Source organism: Oreochromis aureus, linkage group 14 (assembly GCF_013358895.1).
Source record: "Oreochromis aureus strain Israel breed Guangdong linkage group 14, ZZ_aureus, whole genome shotgun sequence".
In the NCBI taxonomy this organism is placed as follows: Eukaryota; Metazoa; Chordata; class Actinopteri; order Cichliformes; family Cichlidae; genus Oreochromis; species Oreochromis aureus.
Genome location: NC_052955.1, coordinates 37,774,113 through 37,801,886, shown reverse-complemented (window position 1 = coordinate 37,801,886; position 27,774 = coordinate 37,774,113). Strand labels below are relative to the sequence as shown.

Sequence of the window (27,774 nt, the reverse complement as noted above, 5' to 3'; positions counted from 1 at the left end):
ATATACTTCTATTTTTCTTTTGCCTGGGTGGCAGCTCTACGCTTCCGTAAAAAACAGCCCAAACGAAGTTTGAACATTTACAGCTGAGCTGCAGAGTTGGCTCCTTGTCATTACATATGGTGGTAATATTTTCCCTACAGTACGATTTTCAGGCACTCATGCTATGCGGTGTGCCTTATTGTCCACTGGAGCTGACGTAGATCCAGACAACAACATAACGCACTTCTGATCATAACCACGAAGAGTTCAGCTCGGTCCAGCATGTGTTCAGTTCCTGCTCGGTGTGGCTCCTGACGGCCAACACTCAGGGCAAAATTCCTGGAGGTTTTGTTCGTCCTTCCCCTGGCTTTAGTAGGCGGGTCTGTGGAGCATATTTAAAAACGCGTGACCTCGATCTGTGAGCTTTGTGTACGAGTTAAACATGTCGACCAGCAGAGATTTTGACTGCATAGTGATCGGGGCAGGCGTCCAGGGCTCCTTTACAGCCTATCAGCTGGCAAAAAAGAACAAGAAGACTCTGCTGTTGGAGCAGGTGTGTTATAAAACGATTTTGAGTCAAGAATCTAACTTCACCCATCGCATTTTAATCAGATTTCTCTCTATGTTCCACTGTAACAGTACTCCATTACAGTTTACTTATAATTGAGTACAAGCGCATAGAATGCATAGAAAATGTCACGAAAGAAGAAAGTATTAAAGAGTAGTTATGAAAATGCCATCAAAAGTAAAACTACTTAATTCACGAGTATGATAGGCAGTGAAGTTTAGTGTAGTTTTTATTTTCCTTTAACAAAACAATATACAGATATGTGAAACAATAAGCTGAGAAGTCACATATAGTACAGACCAAGGCGAGCAAAACAAGTACGAGTCCTGGTATTTGAAATGAAATATTTGGGTCTGTGCATATACTTAAGTCTCATATTGGTATTAGTAGAAGGGAGAGCCAAGAGGGGTATGGAAATTAAAAATAAATACACAAGTAAAGAAATAAGCAAAACAAAAACAAGTCATAAAAGTATTGTTGTTACAGACCATTACTACAGTCCTTTGAGGCGGTGGTGGTCCTGATCTTCCTAGCGTAGATGTTTGAACGCTGATGTAGTGAGGGTATCAGAGTTTCTCAGGTTGGGTGAACATTATACATTTCATAGTTTGAAAACTTTATTCTTCATCCCTGGCTCATTTTATTCCCTTTTCTGAGTCGTTTCCAAGACGTCTTAAAGGAGGAAGCTCACCCAAAGGGTTTAGCCCAATTTAATGAAAAAAAAGAAGCTCCCAAACCCTGAGGCTCCACTCCTCAGGGTTTGGGAGCTTTAGAAGCTGACACACTTGTTTTAGAAGCTGACACACTTGTGAATCTGGTTGTGTTGAAGGAGTTAATCATGCAAACTGTATTGTATTTTAACTCTGACTTTATCATTTTTATCAAGCTGCTGGTCATTACTTATTGTAAATCCAAACTGGGAGCTGATTCCACAGTAGAGGAAACTTGCCTTAAGCAAAAATTGTTGTGATTTGACCACATAAATAACATTTTATCAAACTGAATTGAACTGAGTAGACAGGCCTTAAAGCTGACGGCTCTGCCTCCCATTCTACTTTTGAAAACTCTTGGAATCACCAGTAAGCCTGCAGTCTGAGAGCAAAGTGCCCTGTTGGGATAAAAAGTCACTATAAGGTCATTAAAATATGACAGGGTCTGATTTTTTTAAGATTCTGTATGTAAGAAGAAAGGATTTTAAATTCAGTTCTGAATTGAACAGGGAGGCAATGAATAGAAGTTAATATGGGAGAAATCTATCTTCCTAGTCCCAGTCAGCACTCTTGCTGCATCAAATTTTCAGGAATTTTTTTTTATAGCAATGATGTCAACTAAAATTTATGCAGTGTTTTGTAATAATATTGCCTAAAGGAAGTATGTGTAAAATGTACTTTTTCCTACCACATAACTCTTTGGAACTTTGTGACTACCTTTTGTGTACCAGGAAGACTCCCCACAAAACTGTGGTTCAAAACCACTGCAGCGAAGTTCTTTTAAAACCAACAGTGTAATATCTGCAGTGAAATATTGTGGTCAGTGGTACTGAATAATGCATTGAGGACTAGCAGGACAAGCACAGAGATGAGTCCACTGTCCACAAAAAATATCATTCATAACCTTCACTAGTGCTGTTTTTTTTTTTCTAAATCATGACTGAAACTAAAAAAAAACCTCTCAAAAAACCCATTACTTTGCAAATGATTAGTAAACTGTTCTAATATTTTAAGAGTTTTTGAGATAAAGGGAAGGTTAGAAATTAGCCTGTAATTAGCTAAGGAACAAATAATGACTTTTTGAATGATGGTTTATTTTCCACTGTCTTAAAAGCCTGTTGTACGTAGCCTGTTAATAAAGCTAGACCATCCTCTTTAAAATTGAAGCATTAATTTATGGTGGACTTGGGCAGTCTTGCAGGAATGGGGTCTAAAAGGCACATTGATGGGTTATAGCTAAGAAATTATTGAAGTTGACTTAAAAAGAATGATAGTAGAGAAATATCTAATATCAGCAGTTATTAGAGCTGCCGTACTTAATGATACATCTGTGGGACAGTTAAAGAAATATTTGGTTCAACAGAGCTCTGACTCTTTGTCAGTCTGGCTAGAATTCTCAAAAGAAACCTAGGGTTGTGCCTGTTTCCCTCAATGAATGAAAAAAGTAGTGTCCTGGCTTTACTGAGGTGGGTTTTAGGCGGTGCTACCCTGGGTGAGGAGTGGCAATGGGATCTGTGCTTTCTCTGGGAAAAGAAGGACTGGAGTGCTGAAGCAGCAATTGCCTCTGACAAACCCCAGGGCGGTGGTCCAAAATCGAGTAGTCTGGCGTTGTTAAGGCGGGTGTGGTCGATGCAGAGGCGCTGTCTTAGACAGACCTGGAGTGGGATACAAGTGGTGGTGGTGGAGGAGAGCAGACGGTTGAAGAGGCTAGAGAGTAAGTGGAGAGTAGAGAGGCTGGAGACTGAGCAGTCGGTGTGAAGCAGAGACCAGTCACTCTTATCTCCAGAGGATTGGGCAGGGAAATTGTAGTTGCTGGAGGGGATCGGCATCTTTGAGGTCCTCCAATAGCCAAGTGAGTTCATAATATAGGGATTCATTGTCTGGGGTGCGCAAAGCTTTCCACCTCTTCTTTTCTCCTAGGGAAAAAAAAGCTATCGCTGTCAATCCCTCACCATCCACTGTGTCCATGTTACTGGCTGTGTCATTCTGTGATTGTTGTGGAGAATTTGGACCCAAAATGCACACTTCAAGACAGATTTCAATACATGAAAAAAGAACTTTATTTAGGTAAGGCAGCAAGCCCAGTTAGCTGAAGAAAACAGGGTTCAAAGGTAGTCCAAAAAAGGTAATGCATGAGGAACACACTCAAACAGTACAACGTAACAAAGAACTGAAGACAACTAAGCGTTAATTTCAAAGGTATTCATACTGTCCTTTTTGACGGGGTCTGGTTTTCCTCAACTGGCCTTGTTGTCTTTAGTTTAAAATTTACCCAACTGTATGCTTCCAACTTTCTATCAAAAGGCTGTGTTTTGCTCTTTTCTGGTTCAACACTTTGTTTCACATGCACAAAGACAATCCAGGAAGACATTGGCCCACTTAACTAGCTTGCATAGAACCCTAACCTTTTTCTTATCTGCAATTTTGAGGCGTTAACTGCAGTGCAGACTTATCTGACAGCTGCTAATCAATTAACCAACTATTTACTTTAGTTTTATTTGTTTATACTGTATCAAAACATTGTATTCAGTAACATCAATGGATGTTTTTTTTTAATGCAAAACTACTAATTATTCAAGTAATTAGTATTTATAATGTATAGTACAGTAAACGAGTCATAATAATTTTTGTGGCCTGTCACTAGACTGCAGTTTTATTTAGTTTTGAGCATTTTCTTACTTCAATGCAAAAGTAATTTAACCAGTTGATTTCATGCTTATTTTCCAGTTTGTACTGCCCCACAGCCGAGGGAGTTCCCATGGCCAGACCCGCATTATCCGCAAAGCCTACGAGCAGAACTTCTACACCCACATGATGGAGGAGTGCTATGAACTGTGGGCTCAGCTGGAGAGAGAGGCAGGAGTGAAATTGTACAGGTAAGGAGTCAGCAGAAGAACACAGAGAAAACCCATTAAATGGAACATAAAAGCTTTGCCAGGACAAGGAGATTTGTTACGTTCAAGTTGTTATGTACGCACAACAACAACAACTCAATCTACAGGAGCTATAAATGCATGACTTTCTCATTACCTCCAGCATCACTGAATCGGCCCTTGACAGCTCCTATGCCTTTGAATCTGGAACGGTGCCTTTTTTTCTTTCTTTATTTTAAACTTTCCTCATTTCATTCACAGAGTGAGGAGGAATTAGTTTGTTTATAAACATGACAGTGGCATAAATCTGTGTGTAACCCCCAACAGCACTTTCACTTTCCTGGTCATATTCCCTTAAACTGCCCCGTTATGTCTCATTACCAGTAATTTTGATAGCACATTGTTTCATTATTTGTGTCTCAAAATAATAGTTTGTAGTACCAGAACACACCCACATTATTTTCCTTAGAAATACTGTGAACTTCCTGGTCCACAGCTTATGACTGATGGGTCTGCAAATGAAGGCCACCTGTGCCCTTGAGCTGTTAAAAAAATGACTGCATCACAATGAGAAATGTTCAAGCCAGGCTGGTTTGAGCAGCTGCTTCTAGAATATTAGCCATTAAAAAAGAGCAAGAACTAAGCTAAAATCTACCTTCTGGACTATATTCCTTTCACTATCATATATATGACAGTGTGTTGGCACATCCGTCAGTTGAAGCTGTACCACGCGTCACCTGTTATGTCAGGTCAGGTCAAATGACGTATCACATTTATGAGTCTACATACATTTGTGTGACTTTTTTTTTTTTTTTTTTTTTTTTTTGCTTTCTCTGTCACACACTTGCAAGCACACAACCACACACATTAAATTGTGTGATGAATTGCTAAGCTGTGGTTGCAAGTGACTTATGGCTGCTGACAGATTTCAGAATAGCTTTGAGAAAGTAGTGCTGACGCGGGGTGGGTCAGTTATCTTTCAGACAGATCACTGAATCAGACCCTCTCACTATAGGACTCAATAACTTAACACACTGGAGCTGGGGTATTACCACTAGTAATGATGTCCAGTCACTATGATGTCACAGGTGATATTAATGGGTCCATTTATTACTTGGTTTCATAGTTTTGTTCACCATCTGTAATTAATGCATCAAAGAACTGATGGTATGTGATAACTTATGTGGCTAAGGTCCTTAACCTTTCAATTTTTAGTGAACTTGAGTTTACTGGCTGAGTCCATCTCTCGTTAAACTGTGCAGTGTCTTTGTAACCCTAGACACGGCATGTAACACTTTTCGTGCTTGTGTTTATATATACTGAATATTGAGTTTTGTCTTCACACCGTTGTTCACCAACACTGCAGAGCAGCTTTCCAGCCGACTCCACACAGAACCCCCACTCCAGCCGCTGGTGTCACGGAAAAATGGTGAGAGTGTGAATACTGGATGCGATGCAGCTGTACTGCCCTGTACCACCCCTCCCCTGCAATGGAGCCATAGATGTGATGGCTGCTGTTTTTTCCACCTGTGGGGACACCTACCCACCTCCCAAGTGGAAGCCCAGCTACTTTACCTCCCTCCACCCAACCGCACACTTCTTCAGGTTGACCGTGAGCTCCGCCCGCCACAGGGACTCCAGGGCCGTGTCTATCAGTTACACATGCTCTGCCCAGGTGTCGCTGTGGATGATAACGTCATCCAAGTAGATGGCAGCATATGCAGTGTGCAGATGCAGCACCCGGTCCATGAGGCACTGAAAAGTGGCGGGGGCTCCAAACAAGCTGAATAGAAGTGTGACGAATTGGTACAAACCATATAGAATGGAAAAGGACATTTTTTCCTTGGACTCTGCAGTCAAGGGGATACGCCAGTAGCCTTTGGTTCAATCCAGTGTCACAAAAAACTGAGCAGTGCCTAGCTGGTCCAGGAGCTCATCGACCTGGGGCATGGGATGAGCATCAAACTGTGATACCTCGTTCACCTTGCAGTAGTCGACACAGAAACATATAGACCCATCTTTCTATAACACAAGAACTATGGGGCTAGACCACGCACTGTATGACTTTTCTATTACTTCCATTTTCAGCCAAATTCTCTATGACCAATTTGTCTTTTAGGCTCAGGTAACCAATAGGGCTGTGAATGCACTGTCACAGCTAGGGACGTTTCAAAATGGATCTCTATGAAAGTCGTGTGAACGAGCAGGGGGGAGAACACCTCAATGCTGTTGCAATGCAGCAACATCTGCTCTCTATTGTGAGATAGTTATCATAATTGAGGAAAGCAGGGATGGTTGAATTTTTTCCTTAACTAGAAATGTGGTTTCAGCCTCTCTCTATGCTTTTAGGAAGGTGATATACCTGTGTGGCTCCACCCGTGTCTGACCCCCACCACTTCAAAGTCACTGTGGTGAGGACCGTTAAGGGTCCTCACCACTTGTCGAGTAACCTAGAGCTATATGAAGGGTGGAATATGAGTACTTGGCTCTTTGAATTTATGGCAAATGCCAACTGAGCTCCACAGTGGCAGGCAGTGAGCACAGGGTCCATTCAAGGATGTAGAACTCTCATACCACCCTCAGGACATTCACATTACTGGTCTGTTGAAGGTAATTTTGTAGGGCTCTGGCATCGCTCATCCCGGACACCAGACCTACTGATGGGTGAAGCACCTTTTAGGGCCTAGTCAAGATATTCTCCACTAACTACATGCGTGGTCCAGGTTTCACTTTATGTTGCCAGTTATGACACTGATCCTAGCCAAATTCAAAATTAGTGGGGGGGAAAAAAAAAAAAAAAAAAAAAACGGTCAGAAAAGATTAGGAAGGAAAAAATGTCAGTTGTCCACCTGTAAAACTCCTCTAGTGTGCCAAAGCAGCTGAAACTGGTTAACAATGCTGTCTGCTATTTAACTGACCAGATCAATATCCCAGAAGTTTAATTGACTTGATGCTGTGCTTAAGGTGTTTTTTTGTTTTTGTTTTTGTTTTTTTTGAGCAGTGCAGTTTGTAGCTAGCTCTTTATGATACTTTCTTTTTTCTTCTTCAATGCCAAAGTTAATATTGCACTCTATTAAAGTCAATTAATAGTTTATTAACTTCTCTTTTGAAGATTTCTTTTCAAGATGCCACCTTAAATTTCCCCCTAATCTCCACTTTCAGACAAACAGGGCTCCTGGTTATGGGACCAGAGAAAAGTGCAAATTACCAAAATATTAAGGACACCCTTCAAAGAAACAAGGTCCCCATGGTTGTCCTGACCCATGACAACTTTAGTCAGCACATTCCCAATGTCAACTTGGCTAAGGGAGACGAAGCACTGGTGGATACAACTGCTGGAGTTCTATTTGCCGACCGGGCACTCAAAACCGTCCAGGTAACCGTCCACTGATAACATGATACAGACTTGTGCCTGAGTGTGTGAATGCGGATGTTTTGGTTTGTTCTGAAATTTGACAGAATCAAATCTAAAAATAAAAATGATGTCATCATTACTTTAAAACATGAAGTCCAGGCATTCCAAAATATTTTTAAGACTTTAAATGTTGTTAAACTGCATGCTCAAAGACAATCAGTCAGTATGAGGAATCTGTTTTTGTTTTGTTTTTTTATAATAAATTAAATATACTTGGAACCCGTTGTCCATTAATCATCATACATGTTACAAATTTCCATATACATTTCTTGTGTTCGGTCTAGTAGCTATTACTGTACCATTTAGTAGCTATAACAGGAATTTCAAATATTTTGCTGCTCTCTTCTTTTACAGGAGCAATTTCTGAAATTAGGTGGCGTTATAAGAGACAATGAGAAGGTAACAGACATCAAGCCTGGCCCTGTTGTAAGAGTCTCAACCTCTGTGGGTGTTTATCATGCTAAGAGTTTGGTGATCACCGCTGGACCCTGGGCTAATAAACTGCTGGCCAACACTGGTTTACAGTTGCCACTAGAGGTATTAAAATGTTCAGTATATAATGTGCAGTAATGTTTATATGGCTGCTCATGCTTTGCAGTATTTTCAGGGTGTATATAAAAAAGTTAATAGTGTCCTTGTTGCTTTTGAAACTGTTATTTCAAAGGCAGGGGCCAAGTGAGCTGCTGTCTTTGGTGCAACTTTGGTGCATCAAAAAGCAATAAGATGGAATTTTGACAACTTGACCCCGTTAAATAGCAGACTTTGCTGTCTGTTAGAGATAATATAGCAATTAACTGTGAGTTTTAATTAATTTAATTCACAATAAATAAAAGTTTCTTAATGTAAATAGAAATTCTGTGACATAGATTTCTGTTTCATGTTATAGACTTGAAACAGAAATTCAGAATTCCTTCAGAAATAATGTAGTTGCTGTATGATGGCAATTTAACTGCAAAATGACACTGGTACCCTTGATTTTCTCTTGGACTATAACCAGAATACAACCAGATCCCCTGTGTGAATCACTACTTTACTGTGGAGGAGGGGTTTCTGGTCCCAGTGACACCATGGGTTATGTCGTTGGACTGCAGATGACACATGTGAAGATGGGTGTGATCTCCATTAAAAATGAAAATGTATGCAATATCTTCTAATGATATTGCCTAGGGGAAGCATGTATAATAAAAACAGAATTGCCCCTAGTACTAAACCCTGTGGAACTCCATAATTAACCTTAGTGTGTGAAGAGGACTCTCTATTTACATGAATGGAGTCTATTAGAGAAATATGATTCACACCACCGCAGCGCAATACCACAGCATTCTCTAATCGCTGTAATAAACTATGGTCAGTGGTATCGAACCCTGCACTGAGATGTACAGGACAAGCAAAGAGAGGAGTCCACTGTCAAAGGCGATTATTTGTAACCTTTACTGTTGCTGTTTATATACTGTTCTGAAACCCGACTGAAACTCTTCAAATAAACCGTTCCTCTGCAGGAATCAGATCAGCTATTAGTTTTACAACTACTCTTTCAAGAATTTTTGAGATAAGAGAAGGGTTTGAGATTAGTCTATAATTACCTAAGATCAATTGGAGATTTTAAAAAAAGTTTATATAAATATAAATGGTATTGAAAGTAGCTCTACATAATGTTACATTTGTGAGATGGTTATGAGTAAGTTTTTCTCTTTTGGTCACAATTTTATTTGTAAAGTAATTGATGAAGTCTTTTCTAGTGAAGGGAATGCTTGGCTCATCAGAGCTCTGACTTTTTGTCAGCCTGGCTGCAGTGCTTAAGAGAAACCTAGCGTTGTTCTTATTTTTTTTCAAGAGTGATGAGCTTTGGTACACATTTGCGAGTTATACCAGGGAATCAAGTCCTTCTGATTTGAAGCTTTCTTTTTCAGAGAAGTCACAGTATCCAGAGTTGTACACAGTGAAGATGTAATACTGTTAACAAGCTAATCGACCTCTGTTTGAGTAGAGCTCTGATAGCTGCTCTGTCTGCTCTATCCATGTGTTGGCACATGGCATTGAAGAAGATAAGTGGCAGAATTATGTCCTTAAACTTAGTTACAGCACTTTCAGAAAGACATCTACTGTGATGAAATGTATTGCCCACTACTGTGAAATTCATTATTGTTAATTTAAATGTTATTAGAAAATGATCAGACTGGGTTTTCAGTATCTACATGGATGTTAAAATTACCCCAATAATTATTTTATCTGAGTTGAGCAGTAAATCAGATAAAAAGTCAGAGAAATCAGAAATTCTGAGTAAGGGCCGGGTGGATGATAGATAACAACAAATAAAATTTTCCAGTTAGGGTGGACAAGGCTAAGCATCAAACATTCAATTTGAAGGCGCAGACTGAATTCAAATTCTACCTGGGCCCTGACAGGGCCTTTGGTTGATTAATAAGCTGGAGTTTGGTGCCACTCCTCAGCCTGTGCTTCGAGGATTCTGACAGTTCATATGACTCAGTTTAAATCTGAATAAATATTCCTAACATAATCATCCTGCTGTAACCAGGTTTCTGTATTAGGCTGGATAAGCTGAAGCGGGCGGTGTGGGTGTCTCTGATTAGGCTGCTATCGACAGACGGACAGACGGATGGATGGATGAATGGATGGATTTATTTTCCCTATTGCAGAATTTGTGTGGCTTTTCAAATTAGACAGCAATTATTTGCAGACATTTGTCAGTTTGTCAGTGGTTGCAATCAGTCCAAGTCGGACCGCAGTTATTTAGAAACAAATTGCCTCCCACCAGGTGACATGTGTAATTGCTTTGCGACCTCTGGTAAGCCAGAGGCTGAGGGTGTTTCACTCACAATCTCTAAATGAACGTTTGGTTGCAACAGCTATTTGCAACAGGCTATTGAAAGTGACAAAATTCAATACAACCACCGGGTAACTCCCTTTAGGTGCTTGCCATCCTATTTTTACTCTAGTGTGACGGAGTCATAACCGTTCACGTGTCATTTAATGTAAGCTGTAAAATGACGTTCAGCAACGTAAAATTAGCTAACAAAAGTCAGTGTGTCCTTGGTTCAGTGGTGCTGTATAGGCCCTGTTTTTTTTGCCAAATTATTTTTACTGCTTCTGTGTGCTTGTTTTGAGCTCGAGTGAGTCAGTATTGCAATGAACTGCTGAACCTGCTAAATCCAAATATAAATAAGGGCATCAGTCACCAGCAACAGTGGTGGTTCAGTTGGTGAGTTGTGACCAGCTTTATTAGAAATAATTCTATTGTGGGCAAAATAAAAAAGATTGTAATTAAATTTTGCAAATAATGTTTTTTACATGAGCAACCTTTGCATAAACAGCAAATCTGTGGACTCGGATAAATTCTTTGGTGAACTAAACCACAAGTACATCCTCTAGAGAAGAAAGCACCATAGCTCCTGTAGCTCCTATAGTCCTGATGGACTGAGAGGTTTGTTCTCCAAAATGAAAGATGCTAGAAGATTAAAATGCTGGGAGGAAAAATAATTTCCTGACTGTAGAGGTATGTAATTAGTGATGCTTGTGGCAAACACACATACATATGTATTATCTTATGACTAATATTATATATTATTATTATATTAACTTATGACTTATCTCATGCATACTGTCCTTCCTACTCTTTTAGATTCAGCTGAAGATGCCACAGAAACAAAATAATTTCTCCTCTATATTTAAACAGCTCAAGAGACCTGATTCAGCAAGTCAGTCTTTTCCATTTTGCAATATGCCACACAGCCTGAAAAGAGAAGGTGATGAGAAAACAAGCAGACAGCTGTTAGAGTGGAGAAGTGGAGGTGATATTGGAATTGCATTATTCAGGCGGGGTAGTGGTGGGGTGAAAAGGTGTTGAATGCCATGCTTGAGTGAACTGGTGGAAAAGCACAAGCTCTGAGCACATTGGCTCACCAGAGCACTTCTGTCAGAATTTTTATTGTCCTGGGGAATGAGTGTACGGCCTATTAGTTCATTACGCTAAAAGCTCCTGAAAAATGTGTCCTTATTATTGCTACCCATTGATGGACGTCATTTGTAAAAGCATCTGTACGTTTCATTAAATCCTAATTCTCACCTCACCACTGCAGAGCTACTTTTGTAATAGCACAAAAACTGAGGCGGTTGCAGTGGGAGGTGTTATGCATGAGTGTATTTTAAGTTTTAGCTACAATGGTGTTTGGAAGCTGATATCAACGTGCTAATTTTGTTTCAAATGTGTATTATTCAGATTTACAATTTAGACTATACATTATACAAAATGTTTAACTATAATAAATTCAATTCAGTCATATGTGGGAAACCCCGCATTCAACGAGTACCAAGACTGGCATGGAATTTTGTATTTATTTATTTATTTTTTGGTCAAACTGGTCAATGCTGTATAAATATACAATCAGTCATGAAGTCCTTGACTGTGTTGCTAATGACTTTATGTTACTGCAGGTAGTGAAGATCAACGTGTGCTACTGGAAGGAGAAGGTGCCTGGGTCCTATGGCATGAAGCAGCGCTTTCCCTGCTTCGTACAAACTGAATGCTTGGAGTCCAAAGTGCATATCTACGGACTTCCATCCAATGAGTACCCAGGGCTGATGAAGGTACGTCACGTAACTGGGCCCTTCAGTGTAGTTTTACACAGAAACTACTGCATACCTACCTCTAACATACATAGCTGCGGCCGCTGTACCAATCCGTCTGTAGATCTCCTTCTCCCTCCTGCTCCCTTCTCCCATCACTCATGAACAAGACCCCGGGATACTTAAACTCCTCCACTTGGGGCAGGAACTCGTCCCTGACCCGGAGTGGGCACTCCACCCTTTTCTGAGTGAGGACCATGGCCTCAGATTTGGAGGTGCTGATTCTCATTCCCACCACTTCACACTCGGCTGCGAACCGTTCCAAGGCGAGCTGGAGGCCATCAGCCAATGAAGCCAACAGAACCACTTCATCTGCAAAAAGCAGAGATGAGATCCTGAGACCACCCAAGTGAAAGCCTTCCACCACTGGGCTATGCCTAGAAATTTTGTCCATAAAAATTAAATCTGGCAACTACACCAGAAAATAGCTTATGGATATGAATAACTAGAACTAGTGAACAACAATGCCAAACAGTATATTACTGAAATTATATTTAGTTCTCTCAGATGATTTATCCTTTATATTGTAGAAATCATGTTGGATAACTGGTTAACTTTCATTTGAAAGGACTTTATATAATGTTTTAATTAAATAATAATAAACATAACTGCTATAAGCAGTTCATTTAGGGTCATCATTATGGTTTTTAGCATCCTTTAAATAGTCTAATTGAGATCAAGATCTATTTGTCCAACAAAAGTGCAAAAAATGTTTTGTGATAATAAACACATACTGGGGTGGCTGTAGCTCAGGAGTTAGAGCAGGTCATCTACTGATTGGAAGGTTGTCTGCATGCCAAATATCCCCAAGTTGCTCTTCAGTCCATCCATCAGAGTATGAATGTGTGTGAATGGTAGTTAGAAAGTACTCCAAAGCATAAAAACAGTACTTGTGTGAATGAGTGCCATACTTGCTGACATATGCAGCCTGTAATCAAAACTAAACTTTCTTGAGAGGTGGTCCGCATGGTTTTTAAAAGGGAGTCTAGCATCCATTCACATTCCTGAGTGTTTAAAACAATTAACATTTTAAATTTCATGACCATGAATGTTTGAATATGAACTGTTGGCTGGATATTTTTAGGTGACCTTGTAAGTATTATGTACTTAGTTTTAACAAAGTTTTAAAGTTTGTGTGATAAGAGAGTTCTAAAATGTATCAAAAGTAGCAGTTGTTGCTGTTAAGGGCCCAAACAGTTATTAGGTTTAGGGGGAAATCCCCTTATCACACAGGGTAGGTTTATAAACTGTGTTTTGTGTTTACCTGTTAGCTTTGTCTAATATCTAATATCTTGTTGATTTGAGTTTTGATGTAAATTGACAAAGATCCATCAGTAAGAGGGCAAACACTTTTTCACACCACTATAGATGTGCAGACGTCTCTAATTCTCCATGTTCTCCAGTAGTTCAGAACACAGCACTTTCTTGCTGTATTTAGTTTTATTGCTCCCACCCAGACACATCTTGCTAATAATTGAACTGAACATTGTCATGTGGTTTGTGGTGATGCGTTATGGTGTGCTTGGAGTTCACTTAGGTCATTACTCTGTGTGAAAATAAGTCAAATCACAGGGAAAAGCAGCAAAATCATCAACTGATTTTGACTGGAGTAAATGAACTATAGGTGTGAAATTGATACTAAGAGGGACTCTAAGACTTGTTAGGCAAGATAATTTTGAGATGGGGCAGTAATTATTTAAGTTACAAGGGTCACTACCTTTATGGAATAGAGTATCTGCTTATTGTCCTTTGGTCTTGTTGCCCTTTGGCAGTAAGACTCTGATGAAGCAGTGCTCCAAATGAAAGCACAGCACCCACAGGGTATAGATGCTGTTGCTGGTGAAACAAATGGTAGATGGAGAGGTTCAGAATCCCAACATCCACAATAATGTGTAGATTGGGCAGAGGAGAAGGGTGTGGTATCTTAGTGAAAGAAACTGATCAACTGTCTTGTCATGTCTTGTGATACAGCATTTACTGAACAAGGCTGTAACTATCCTTGCATCTATCCATTGCCAGCCATTTCATTTTGTACAAATCTGGCCAACTCTTCCAAGTTTGTGTCGTTTTCCCTTCTGACCAGATGTGGTTTCTGTACCACCACCCCGCCTCAGGTGATCAGTATTGCAGCCCTAATACTCTGTATTTGTAGGGTTATGACTTTTGGAGTTCTCTTTTAAACAAATACATATGAACTGCATATAATGAGCAGTGTTTTTCAGTATATATTGCTAATATAATTAATGTTACAAGTCTACATTTCTAGGAGGTGGGTCATTCTTCAACATTGTTGCTGAACACTGTTCACTTCTTTTTTCCATATTTTTATTTGCTGTTCAGAAGTTTTCTGTTTTCCTTTTAAAGTTTATGAATCCATGCATGTTTGGAGGGTATATCCAAATTCACCAGCAAGTCTTGCTAACATTTGACCACTTTGATTATTTATCAAAGCTGAAAAAATAGGTTATCCTCCCTGGGTCTTTCCTGTTTTATTGTTTTAAAGAACTTAATCAAGGCAATTAATAGATCACTTCTAAGTGTTTTTTTTTATGTTTTGTTATACACAACTGTTAATGCTTTTCTTTAAAAACAGAAATGCTGTTGCAAAGTGGACTTTAAAATGTGATTTGTTCTCCCTCAGCATCATATTAGTTGTAAGGTTTGTGCTGGAGTTGATGTCATCTGATGACACATCTCTATTTTGGGCATTATGGCAAGCCAGCAGGAGCTCACAGTCTAATAGCAGACCACATGCACAGAAGAGAACGGGAGGACAGATGGTGATGCCACGTTGCATTATTCACTCTAAGACACAGTCACCAGAGCTAGCAATGCTTGGACCATTTAACAGTTTGAAAGAATGCCAAAATGAAGCAGAAGACTGTGGCATTTTCTCATCTGTAGTTTGTTTGTTTTACAGCAGGGACCTGCCAAGCAGTTTTCTGCTGTAGAAAACCCAAAGGAAAAAGTCAAAGCAGCAGTTCTTTTAATCCCTCAGGGTTCTCGCTTTGCCTTTAGTCTCCGAGTAAGACTGTATGTGTCAAACCTGGCTTATAAAAACAGCACAAAAAAGATGCTTTGGAAGTTTTTGTAGAGTCATTCTAACCGACAGTAGCTACTGAAATGAGTGGAATATGCTTGTGCCTTATTACATTTAATATAAAATATTTTATTGAGTTCTGAATAACCCCCAATCGGTGCTGCAAAAACAATCTGAGACAGCCTCCAGAACTGCTAAATGGTAAACAAAAAGCTTCTTGTGTGCACCTGTACCTTTAAACACTACCAGGTTTGCAGTGAACTTGTGCATAGTGGCATTCAAGCTGTGTTTCTGTTGTCATTCAATTGATGGTAAACACCAAAGCCACAATTAGTCCCAGGGTCACTAAACACAAAATACTCGGATGCAAAATTGTTACTATGAGAGAAGAACAGAATGCAAAGCTATTCTTTTCACAATACTGCAGTTGTCCTTCTGCTCCTGATATCACTGAAAATATGCTGAGTTTTTGGTACTTTCATATAGAACCAATACCAGTGATGTCATTACAGGTATGCTACCATATGGGCAGCAAGACAGACCCAGACCAGAGAGATTTGCAGAAAGACAAGTCTGATATTGAGATTCTCCAGCATTACATCGCCCGCTGCTTTCCTGGCCTCGTCCCTGAACCTGCTATAGTGGAGAGCTGCTTGTATACGGTACAGTGTTAACATTGTGTGTTTTGTTATCATCTTCATCTCTGAAAGTGCAGGAAAAAAAATGATAGTGAAAATCTACTGCATAAATTGTGTGTTGCATTTATAGAATCACCAGTCAAATCTAGTAAACAGAGCTGTGTCCCAAAATAAGGTTTAAAAAGGTCTTCTTCTGTATGCTGTACTTCACCACAGACAGGGATTAATGTGTTAGACCACCAGTCATAAAAACAAGAAAAAAACCAACGTTTTAGTAATCTGTCAAAAACTAGTTTAAAACTAAAAAACACTATTGGTATTTATTAAGCAAAAAGCAAACCTAAGGTGACCTGTCCGTCGCCAACAATAAAAATATCATTTATAATGCTAAAATGAAAAATGCAGACTTTTCTCGATAATGGATAATATATTCTATTCTATTCTGCACTCTGGATAGATTACATATTTTATCCAGTATCAAGGGGATTTATCAGAATAAATGAAGTTTATAATAAAAAATAAACTGTTATGTGAAGTGTGTGAGTTCCTGTCTGTACTTAATTTCTTGTCAGGTTTTAATGCTGTTCTCTAAGGTTCATCTTATGCAGTGCAGAACTGTGTTTGTGTATTTTGTTTTTAAAGCAGTTTTGCAGCTGCTGACCAACATGTGATCACATACTGAAGCAATAGGACAATAAAAGTTTGGCCACCTTGTCTAATACCCCTGAAAATCCTGACAACTCTTCTCTCACTGAACAAGTGATGTTTAAGAGGATAACTAGTGAAACTACACGTGTCTTCTGTTGTGCTCAAATGTAGTCTTCTGTCAGAGGTCACTATGTATATACAGTGGGCTCTTTTATCAAGTTAAACATGTTTTTGAGACATTTTTCATAAAGACTTTGACAGGAACAGCTCACGAGGCAACAAGAAGCAGAAAGAAGAGGCTGCAGCACTCTTGAATGAATGTGCATTAAATCTTACTGCTTTTTTGAGAATAACACTTATTTAATTTACTCAAAGAAAGTTTGGTTACCAGGGTAACCCTGGTTCTCTGAATACCAAGTTAGGATTCTCATAATGAGAAGCCCCTTTTGCCATGCCACGATCACAGAAGCCCTACTACCACTACATCTAAGACATAAGGGTCACTGTAGCAGATTTATTGGTCTCTTGTATTAAAACAACGCCTGCTTGTAGTTTTTTTTTTTTTTTTTTTTTTAAGGTGATTAAGTATCTTTAACTTCTTCTCTCTGGAGCCAGCTCCATGCACATTCCATGTGACAAACCTTAGTGTGCCAATAATTGTGTGTGCGTGCAGCTAATGTTGCACACTGCATGTGACGCTGAAATGAATGAGAAAAAAAAATACATACATCAGTCAGGTGGGGGGAAAAAAGCAAGTTTGATAAGATGTTCTATAGGGGTGCAATATGTAGATGTGGATGTGCTGATGCTGAATGTTGATGCACTGCTGATGCACTTGATCGTGCTGAGCAGATGTGTAAAGATCGAGTGTGTTCAATTCAATTTTATTTATACAGCGCCAAATCACAACAAAGGTTGCCTCAAGGTGCTTTATTTTGTAAGGTAGACCCTACAATAATACATCAGAGAAAACCCAATAATCATGCGATCCCCTATGAGCAAGCATTTTGGTGACAGTGGGAAGGAAAAACTCCCTTTTAACAGGAAGAAACCTCCAGCAGAACCAGGCTCACGGTGGAGCGGCCATCTGCTACGACTGGTTGGGGTGAGAGAAGGAAGACAGGATGGAAGACATGCTGTGGAAGAGAGACAGAGATTAATAGCAAGTATGATTCAATGCAGAGAGGTCTATTAACACATAGTGAGTGAGAAAGGTGACTGAAGAAGAAATACTTAATGCATCATGGGAATCCCCCAGCAGCCTACACCTATTGTAACATAACTTATGTTTAATTAACAAATTAACATTAATAAGTTAGATATTAATGGAAGAGGAGGATAGAAAAATGTAGTGGATCCCCTCTGTTAGAAATACATATTAGAAATTTATCCAAGTATGTTAACACTCTGAGCCCCTCTGCCCACAAGGAATTCAGGGCTGCTTTGATACACTTGGTGAAAACTCTAGGGTTCAGTGCCAGTGCGTACAGGAGAGTCTGATCGTTGTCATTTTCTGTGTGCAGTATAAAGGCTTATATAGAAGTACCATGCACGCCATTCTTCCACCTAAGCAGGCAGGGTGCCGAAGGGATTTAAGTTCTAAAGTGGTGCAGCTGCACCTTCTTGAAACAACCTGCGCTTTCTGATATTTTTTTTCTTGTTTTGTTTTTGGTTGGGTTTTTTGTTGTTGTTTTTTTTTTAATTTACTAACTCTTCATATTTTATTGTTTTTGCAGCTTACGCCTGACCATCATTTTGTGCTGGACTACCACCCTGCGTACAGCAACATCATGATTGGAGCAGGATTTTCAGGTACAGCACAAGATGGCTCCAAATAAATGAAAGAAAACCTGTGTAGCACATATAACACAAGCCATATTTGTCAGGATAAATAGCCAACTCCTGTTCATTCAAAACTACTGTTAATTCCTTTTTTAAGGAAATGGCTATGTCAGTTTATATTTGGAGGTTTCTTTTCATTTAGCTTACTTGTAGTAGAAGCTGTAGCCTAGCAATAGCTAATTCTGTCAGTACTCTAGCTGTGAGAATTTCAGACAAAAGCTGCTTCAGACCATTACTGTTATTCAAACCACACAAACAAACCTAAGTATAGAGAGGAATGGTAATATTTTTTTTTTTTTGCTGTCAATGCTAGTGTTAATTTCTTAATATAGATGTTTCCTTTTGAGACATTTCCAGCGTAACCAGATCTGTGTTAATAGTTAATATTGAAAACAAAGAACCAAGGTAAGGTGCATCGTGTGGTGATGCCTCAGGCACATGGGCTCTGTGGGAAAGTGGATTTTAAGTAGTCGTAAACACTGGACAGGTGTCATCTCCACTCAGGAAACCCTGCAGCTGTGGACACTCTGCATTAATCCCTGCTAATTCTTCAAAATCATCCCTGTTGACCCAACTAAGTCCTTGGGTCCTTGACACAAAAGTCAGAAAAATCAAATCAAACAAAATCACAAAAAATCAGTACAAAATTACATTTTCCTGAACTAGTTTCTGAGTCTGTGTTGTAGCTGATAAACTTGCAGCAATTCCATTTAGATAATCGTGATAATGATTTAATGCAACGAATATGAGCTTCAACTGAGTTTGTTTTTCCTCAACAAATCATTTTGGAAAAAGTCCCTTTAACAATTTTCCGTTGAGCAAAGAGATTCATTTTATAAAAATGGGAAATTGAATGCTGGCATTAGCTTTATTTACAGTTTGTAAAATTTATTTAATTTAATTGTCATATTATAGCAGATAGGTACTACTGGGTGATTTTAATCACCCTACTGAACTACTTTGGTCCTGTAGTAATATTAAAAATACTGGTTGCTTGCCATTGCCATTTCAAAATTCTACATCACTTCTTTCTTAAGTTATCACATTCAAAATCTTGAGTGTCCAGGCAGTGCTTGCCTGCCTGCTTGCCCCCAGCAGGGTGATGACAATACCACATCAGCCTTTTACAGCTGAGGGGAAAAAAACAGAAGATTGTCAGGCAAGTTCTAAACATTTCGTTCTCCTGTCCCCAAGTCAAGTCTTATATAATTATCTATAATCATATAATCATTATGAATGCTTTATTACGTCCAAAATGTAAATATGTAAGTTAAGATGTGACACAGATTATTTTTCTGTAAGCATCATGGGGCAGAACCTGTCTGAGAATCGTGTTTGTACTGTAATGTGAAATATAAAATAAGGCTTATATCGCCTACAGTCTGCCTCAGTGTGGCGTGAGATTATACAACCTGAAAATGTTTTCACACAAGTAACAATTTTTATCATAACAATGTCCAAAATATTTTTGGAAAAAATCTCTGCGTGGGTTTAAGTTTCTTTTAGTATCATATCAGACGTATGTGCAGTGATGGTTTGTAAAGAGTTAGTCAGTAATATTCACATGAACTGATTTCTATAAATAATTCATTAATGTCTCTAAATGCAGTTAGATATCATGTTTAAATGATCAAACCTACATTTGAAGAGCTGAAATTTGTAGCTGTTGTACTACCAAAGGAACAGTAGCACTGAGTTTTAAAATAACGATAAATTTACTGAAGACTTTACAAGATCAGCGAGTTTCTGCCAGCATTAATCTCATCAAACCTCCTTTGTAGTACATACCCTGGTTACATACAGAGGCTGTTTTTTACATTTTTCTTTTTAAAATAAATAAATTGGTACAAATGGTTTTTGAAAAAGTACATTGAAATAATTGTTTGTTTGTTTGTTTGTTTTTTAAATAGTTTTTCCCTTTTCCATTTTTGGATTATCAGCTAAAGATGAGCCAAAATGGCAGGCTCATCTGAGCATCATGAAACTAGCTGACAAGGCCTGTTGACACCTTTACTGTATGGAGCCATTATCCTCACAATCGCTTATTAATGGCAAAACACCGTGACAGCAGTCAAACAAAACACACAGTGTCTGTGTTTTGATTCAGTCGACAGAGTCAGTGGCGTTGTTAAAATGAAAATGTCAACAGCTCAAGACAAAGAACAGCAAGAAGTGTGCTGGCACTGTGTACACCAGATGTGTGCAGATGAGTGCCAACTCCAAAACAGCAGGAGCAGCAGCTAAATTAATCAGCATTGCTTGTTCCAGGAAGAACAGCAGTGTTACTCGGAACTCGGTGAATCAAGGGCTTCACCTCTGTCAGAGCAGCAGCCTAAAGAGGAAAAAAGAAATGAAGAGTAGTAGCAGAAGGAAAGAGAAGCCAGATGTTTGCTTTTAGTAAATGTAAGTAAGACAGCTTAATCAATGTTATTTCACAAAAAAGGGACGTCATATCTGACTTGGGAGAATGCAGTTCATTATAAAATGAATCTTTCGATGTGTGTTATCCAGTTGTAGTTTGTATTGTGTAATTTTTTTTTTTTTAGGATTAACTAATAATTCTTATAGATCAATAAAACTGTTGTAATTTTTTTTTGCAACCAAAAGAAAAGAAAAGAATCTATAGTTCTTACTATTATCTAAAGACTTTAGACCGTCTGATTAAGTGTGTTTAAAGTTGTTTTTTATCTGCAGTCTGAGAGCTTCCAAGAATAGAGATGCAGTTTTCCAGAGATATTAAAAACTGTACTCGCATCTAGGGATGGGTATCGTTTAGGTTTTATCCGATACCAGTACCAAACCGGTACTTTTGAAACGGTGCTGATGCTTAAACGGTGCTCAAACCGGTGCTTAAAGAATGGAGACCACAAAATTGGTGCAAAAACCTCTCATGTTCAGCTGTTTTTTTTGTAAAAAGATAACAATGTTAGCCTTTTCTGCAGCTATAGGGCATATATGGTATCACTCGTGGCTGGAAGCAGTGCTTAAACAATGGAAAAAAACACAAACTTTGTCCAAAAACCTCTCATGTTTAGCTGTTTTCCACTTTTTCTTTGGTCATTTTAGCCTTTTTGGCCAGGGTGAAGGGAGTATCTGCCATCAAACAAGAAGACAGCCGCATGTAACTACGACGGTGTTTGCTAGTTCACCTTACATGCATTAATGTAATAATGTGGTTAGCCTACTCAACGCAAATTACACACGAACAACATGAAGCTACTCACGCAGAGAAGAACGGCGGCTGCTGCCATCATCATCCGTCATCATTTCTGCTACACTGGCAGGGCTAGGGGCCAGGACTCTCCTCTTCGGGTTCTCGGGGGATGTTGCTAACTCCGGGTCCGATAACAGGCACCACACTTGTAGTAGATGTGCATGGTGTGAGGTCTCGCAGCAAGCTATCAAATACGGTGCATTTCTCGGCTTTTAACAAAATGCTATATGTCGCCAGGTGTTTCATCAGATTCGAGGTGTTACCTCCTTTGCACAGTATCACCTTAAAGCACTTGTTGCAGGCTGCTCAGTTTGCATCTTTTGATGTGAAGTACAGCCAGACTTTTGACCGCTTCGCCTTGGGCGTTTTTAATCTGTAGTTCTGCTCTAAAAGAACGTACGTACCTGGGCCCGCCTACTACGCTTGCAAAGGTAAAATGATTGGCTAGAATCCAAAGTGTATGACATCTCAGGAAAAAAAAAAGCACCGAAATAAAGCACCGAAATGTGCGCTGCTTTTCGGTCTGGTTACTACCGTCTATGTCAGAACTGGTGCCATAATGGCACCGGACACCGGTACCCATCCCTACTCGCATCTAGGTAACACGTTTGCCCTATATTGTGTATATGCACGATATGAGATATATGCACAGTATGAGGTTTCCATTGTTCCCATAAATACAGATCTGTGGCAAAAGTGGGCAGTTTAGTTTCTGGCAGATAATAAATATAAATTAAAACCAAAATTAACCTTATATTTTCACATCTGCACTTAGGAATAAAAAGGAACCTTTAAGTTTGACAGAAATAAGGACGTGATTTATACTGTGATATTCATGTTGACTGATCATGATATCATATCATCCAGCCGTTTCTGATCATCAGGATTTGTGCACTCAATTCTCAATTAACAAGAAGCTAATGTGATAATAGCTTTTTTTCTATCTCTGGTTCTAATCTCTGAAGGTTTTTCAGGGAGCCTTTTGGAGAAATTATTAAGAAGTCCACCATAAAAGTCCTGACAAGCTGCTATTCTTTATGACATTTTGACTTGCAACAGCTGAAGATGGTCTAGTCTGAAATATTGTTTATTGACAAGTGTAATAATAGTGTATGTTTTGTGTCAAGTCTGAATTAGTTAATACTCAGCATTGAGTAGCAGTAATTAGCAATTATTTTGTCAAAATATTCAAAATGTCCAAATAATATCCCTATCTTAATACATTCAAATCTTAATTTTATTACTGCAGAAAACTTCCCAGTATTAGCATTTGTGAAGCTGGTTCTCAAATGTTGAATCAGTTATCAGAAGTGTGGTTTGTTTTTGGTCAGTATAAAAATTATTGCAGCTTTTCTGAATGATTGGTAAACTGCATTTCTAGGGGCCCAGTGACAGATTTTCCAGGACCCCTCAGTTACTTAATGGTTGTATCCTCACTGTCACAGGAGACATCAGGATCTTAACCACTGTGCTTTGGATTTACATTCGTGTTCTTCTCTAATTAACATGCCAGAGGCTCCCATGCGGCCTGATCGACTCCACCTCTCCTCTCCTGCAGTTCTCTATAGTGTCTCCTGGCACCTCTCCATGTCTTCATGCAGTCGTGTCCTTTACCTAATTATAACTGTAATTAATATCCTGCTCCCAGTGCTTTGCTCTCAGACAAGTGTGCACTCACTGGGCTAACAGGCCTGCAATAGAAAATGTTGCAAATATAGATTACATATTAATGGGTTTTTTGTTTCTTATTCTTAGAGGCGTATGAGTAATGAAGCTAAAAATGTAGAGTTTCACACCAAATGCACATGTGCAGCACTGAAGGAAATGATAGCTCTGTACTTTGCCTGTGCACCAAGTGCTGCAGAGGCACACCAGCATGCACTGCTTCCATTTTTCACCAGGAATATTTTGCTGCAAGTCTTCATGTGTGTATTTGAGTTTCATTCAGTTTTATTTACATAGCACCAAATCATTACAGCAGTCACCTCGAGCCGCTTTAGGTTAGTGAACAAGAAACACTCAGTGCATCATGGGAAGCCCCCAGCACACTAGACCTACTGTAACGTAACTATACACTTTTTAAAAACAGAAAGTTTTCTGCCTGAAGTTAAAACTAGCGTGGGTGTCTTTCTCATAAAAACCAAGCTGAGAACTGGTTCCACAGAAGTGGGGCCTGAAGCTGTGGACTAAGGACCACAAATAAGCTAGTACTCTATTGTGGTGACTTGGTACTATGAGGTTATTAAGGTAAGATGGGGACTGACCATTCAAGACCTTTTACGATATATTCAATTCAGAAATTCTCACAGGGAGTCGAACAGAAGATGGTATAAGAGAAATATGCTCTCTCATTCTACTCTGCCAGTACTCTGGCAGCACTTTTGTTTTTTGTTTTTTGGTCTTTGTTTGTTTGTTTTGTTTTTGCTTTTCAGGGATTTGTAGGACAGCCTTACAATATAAAATATTGTATAATTAAAGTAGTCCTGCCTAAAAGTGACAAATGCTTATCCTAGTTTTTCAGCATGGCTCTTATGTAGGATGTTTCTAATTTTAGAGATATTGCACAAATGCAAAAAGCAGTCCTATATGTTTGTGTAACATGCACATTGAAGGACCTATCCTGGTCAAAGTCCAGGATTTGTCAGTGTTAATGCCAACCAGACATAAAGATGCTACAATTTTTGGGGCCACGAACAAAACCTGAGTTTTATTTGAATTTAGAAGTACAAAGTCATCTAGATCTTTGGCTTTAAGCCATTCCTGCAGTATAACTAATTAATGCGTGTCATCTGGCTGCATGGATAAAGTTGAGTATCAATGCAATGAAAATGTATGGTATGCCTTCAAATGATAATGCCTAAGAAAGCATGTATACTGTATACATAATCTTGTGGAACTCCATAATAAAATGTAATTTAATTATGTGCCTTAAATCAAAAACCGATTTATTGGTGAGGATGAACATTATGTTTGCCTTCCAGTTTTGGGAATTTTGTCCTATCTGTTTATGCTCTCTCTACACTCGACTCTTCTACTATATAGACTGAAGCATCGGGCTACACTTCATCTGTGAATTTGGGTGTTTTCATTCTCATTGCAACAGGTGTACAAAAGCACATTCTGCCTTTGTAAACATTTGTGAAAGAATAGTTTGTTTTAAAGAGCTCACCAAACATGGTCCTGTAATAGGTGGACACAGAGGCTGAGTTTCTCAGAGGTAGAGATGGTCACAGATTTCCCAACTTGCAAAAACTGTATCTATCAATTCAAGATTCACAGCGTTTATTGTCATGTGTACAAAGTAAAGCATTTCTCTGTACAATGAAATTCTTTCTCCCCTGTCCACACACAGATGCCGGTTAATATGTACAAATAGAACTAGAACAGATAAATGCAAATAGTATGAATGAATAAATAAATGAAGACAAAAAAAATTGAAGTATTAAATAGATTTGTGTGCAAAAGCGCTATGAGCCTAATATGCTGGTCTGATATGTAAGATGACCTGATGTGCAGAAATTATTTTTGCACATTAAATTGTACAAACAATTCATGTGCAAAATTGTACAATTTCAAGAAAATGTTCCTCAATGTTCGATTGTGAAACTCACTGGAATGGAACTCACTAGATGGGCTCAGGAACACTTCCAGAAATTACTGTCTATGAACAGAGTTCAGCAAGTGCCATTTAAAAACTAAAGCCTTTCTAGTGGCATTTGGCATCCCAGTAGTTAGTATTCTTGCCAGACTTTGACCATAAAGTAGATGCTAATAAATGACCTTCCAACATTAAGTCAAAAATGTATTAACCTGATAATGAAGTTTTCTAGAGGAAACTCCAAAAATGTTAACCTCACAGTAGCACTAAATAAAAATCTATTAGATCACCAAAGCTAGTGGGATTCATCAGTGGTTCTGATTGTCACTACCAATTTACAAGGGGAGCCATCCAATAATTAAATTACTTAAATGCAGACCCAAATAGTGGGCTGAATTAGTGTGTAGTGGCATCGTTTGTTTGTTTTTGCTATTTCTATTCTTTCAGATAAATTGATTACATGTTTTCAGAGAAAATACAGTTTTCCAATTACAGTCATAACTAGGAACAATACCCCTAATTGTTAATTATTAAGTGTACTGGATGTGCTCAGTCTCCATCCTTCCACTCACATAAGTTCATATATTGAGGAAGTTCACATGCCTTAACCATAACACAGAAACATGTGTTTCCTCCCGTTCTCTCCTTCACTTCATGCATTCATCATTAATGTGTGACATAAGTACTTTCAAGCAAGTACTGAGAAGGGTTGCCATGGCTACAATATCATCCTGTAGGCTTGGCCTAGGTTTTCTATTCTCCTTCTCTGGCAAGATGAAAATTCACAGGTCCAAACTGTCAAAGGCAGGTTTTTATGACTTCAAAGCCAGACAGAATCCACAGGAGCCTTGAGACCTTTGTCAGATGGCACTGTGCTGCATTCTTCAAGCCCTGTTGATATTCACAATTTCCTTCTCAGACCCTAAAAACAAAGAATCATGCTGCCTCATTTTAAAAATAGTCTTTCTCTCATCTTACTCCTGAGCTAAAGCACATGAAGCGATTACGCCGAGAAAGGACAACTCTCCCCTAATTTAGTATTTGGTGCTGTTCACTAAAGTGAGTATATTCTCAGTGACAGGAGTTGCAACAGCTTTGCTTTTCTTTTATGTGTTCACTCGTGAATCTCAAACCCATCGCCTTATTCAGACAAAGCCCAAGAGATGCAGGCTATTTTTATTCTAACTGCAAGGTGCCTGGCTTTGGCTCACATGAAGACATCAATTCATCTGACACAGCTTGATGACCTATGTTTGTGCTTTGCTCACTGTGACGGCTTCTTTATTTTTCCAGGTCATGGCTTCAAGTTTGGACCAATCATTGGCAAGCTTCTGTGTGAACTCAGCCTGGGAGAAGTGCCCTCCTATGACCTTTCACCTTTCCACATAAGACGCTTCCAGTCAAAGACTAGATCAGCTTTATAGATCTGCGACACAACGAGTCTTTTATAATAATAATAACAGCTGAATTTTAGTAATTTCATTTAATTACTACGTTTAAATTCTATGATTGTATTCTTTGTATGTTTTGTTTTTTGACACTAGGTGTAATCACATGTGTAGCATTCAAGCATGATGAATATGTGTGCTGTTATCCATGTAACTAGGCTATAGTCTAATTTTTCTCATAATCTGATTTCAAAATAATATTTTGTCATTTCCATAATTACTATACAAACATTATAGATGGGCTCTATCAATCCTCTCATCTATCTCTCATCTCTCAACCAGTGTTGGTCAAGTTACTTGAAAAAAGTAATCAGTTACTAATTACTGATTACTTCCCCCAAAAAGTAATCCCGTTACTTTACTGATTACTTATTTTCAAAAGTAATTAATTACTTAGTTACTTAGTTACTTTTTAAAAACACAATTTACAACCTGAATAGGTGATAAAGCGATAGATCTTTCAGCCCAATTCTACTTTTTCTGCATAATTCATCATACAAAATGTAATCAAATGGAAAAGTCTCTTTTAAAACTTGTTTTATTAGTTTTAATCTTTTAACTTTATGCATCAAACAAAATTAAATTATATGCAACATTCTCTGACTGGAAGAAATTTGTTTAACATTTAAACCTATTTTCTGCACATTCCAGCACATAAAATAAAATATGTTTTTGTGTTTACACTCACTCTTTCAAATAGATGCAAGTAAAACACAGCAGAAAATAAATAAAATCAAAGACTAGTGGTCCTGTTGCTCTATTTTCACCTGTAAAGCAGGACTGGGGTAGGCGGAGGTTTACCCTGGTGCAGGTGTGCCTTGGCGGTCAGTGGAAGAATCCATGAGTTTCTCTGTGAATTTCACATTACCTCGTAGTACACTCGGTGCTTGCTTGGAAGTTTAGGGTTTTTTCGCTGTAAAAGAAGTTTTCTTCCCACGCACAACGGACACTAATGTTTTGTCACTTTTATGGAATCAAACTCAAAATAAGGTCAGTACTTCCATGCTTTAAACGCTGCATGCTACACTCTGTCCCTTTTCGATATATTATGATCTGCAGACAGCTGTTGTCACGAACGTCGCACTCGCTTACGTCACTGTCATGAGACGTTCTCGCAAAAAAATCACGGTTTTAGTAACGCAGTAATGCAGCGTTCC

General features: G+C 38.7%; 1 protein-coding gene across 1 annotated transcript; it reads left to right on the top strand.

The window, feature by feature from the left end:
- Positions 1–397: 397 nt before the first annotated feature.
- On the top strand, positions 398–27,015 carry pipox (pipecolic acid oxidase). The gene is made up of 8 exons (XM_031757775.2): positions 398–532; positions 3,985–4,133; positions 7,293–7,506; positions 7,900–8,082; positions 11,998–12,150; positions 15,742–15,891; positions 18,252–18,327; positions 26,463–27,015. Exons 1-8 carry the CDS (start codon positions 422–424, stop codon positions 26,591–26,593), a joined length of 1,167 nt encoding a protein of 388 aa, XP_031613635.1. The 5' UTR covers positions 398–421; the 3' UTR covers positions 26,594–27,015.
- Positions 27,016–27,774: the final 759 nt, after the last annotated feature.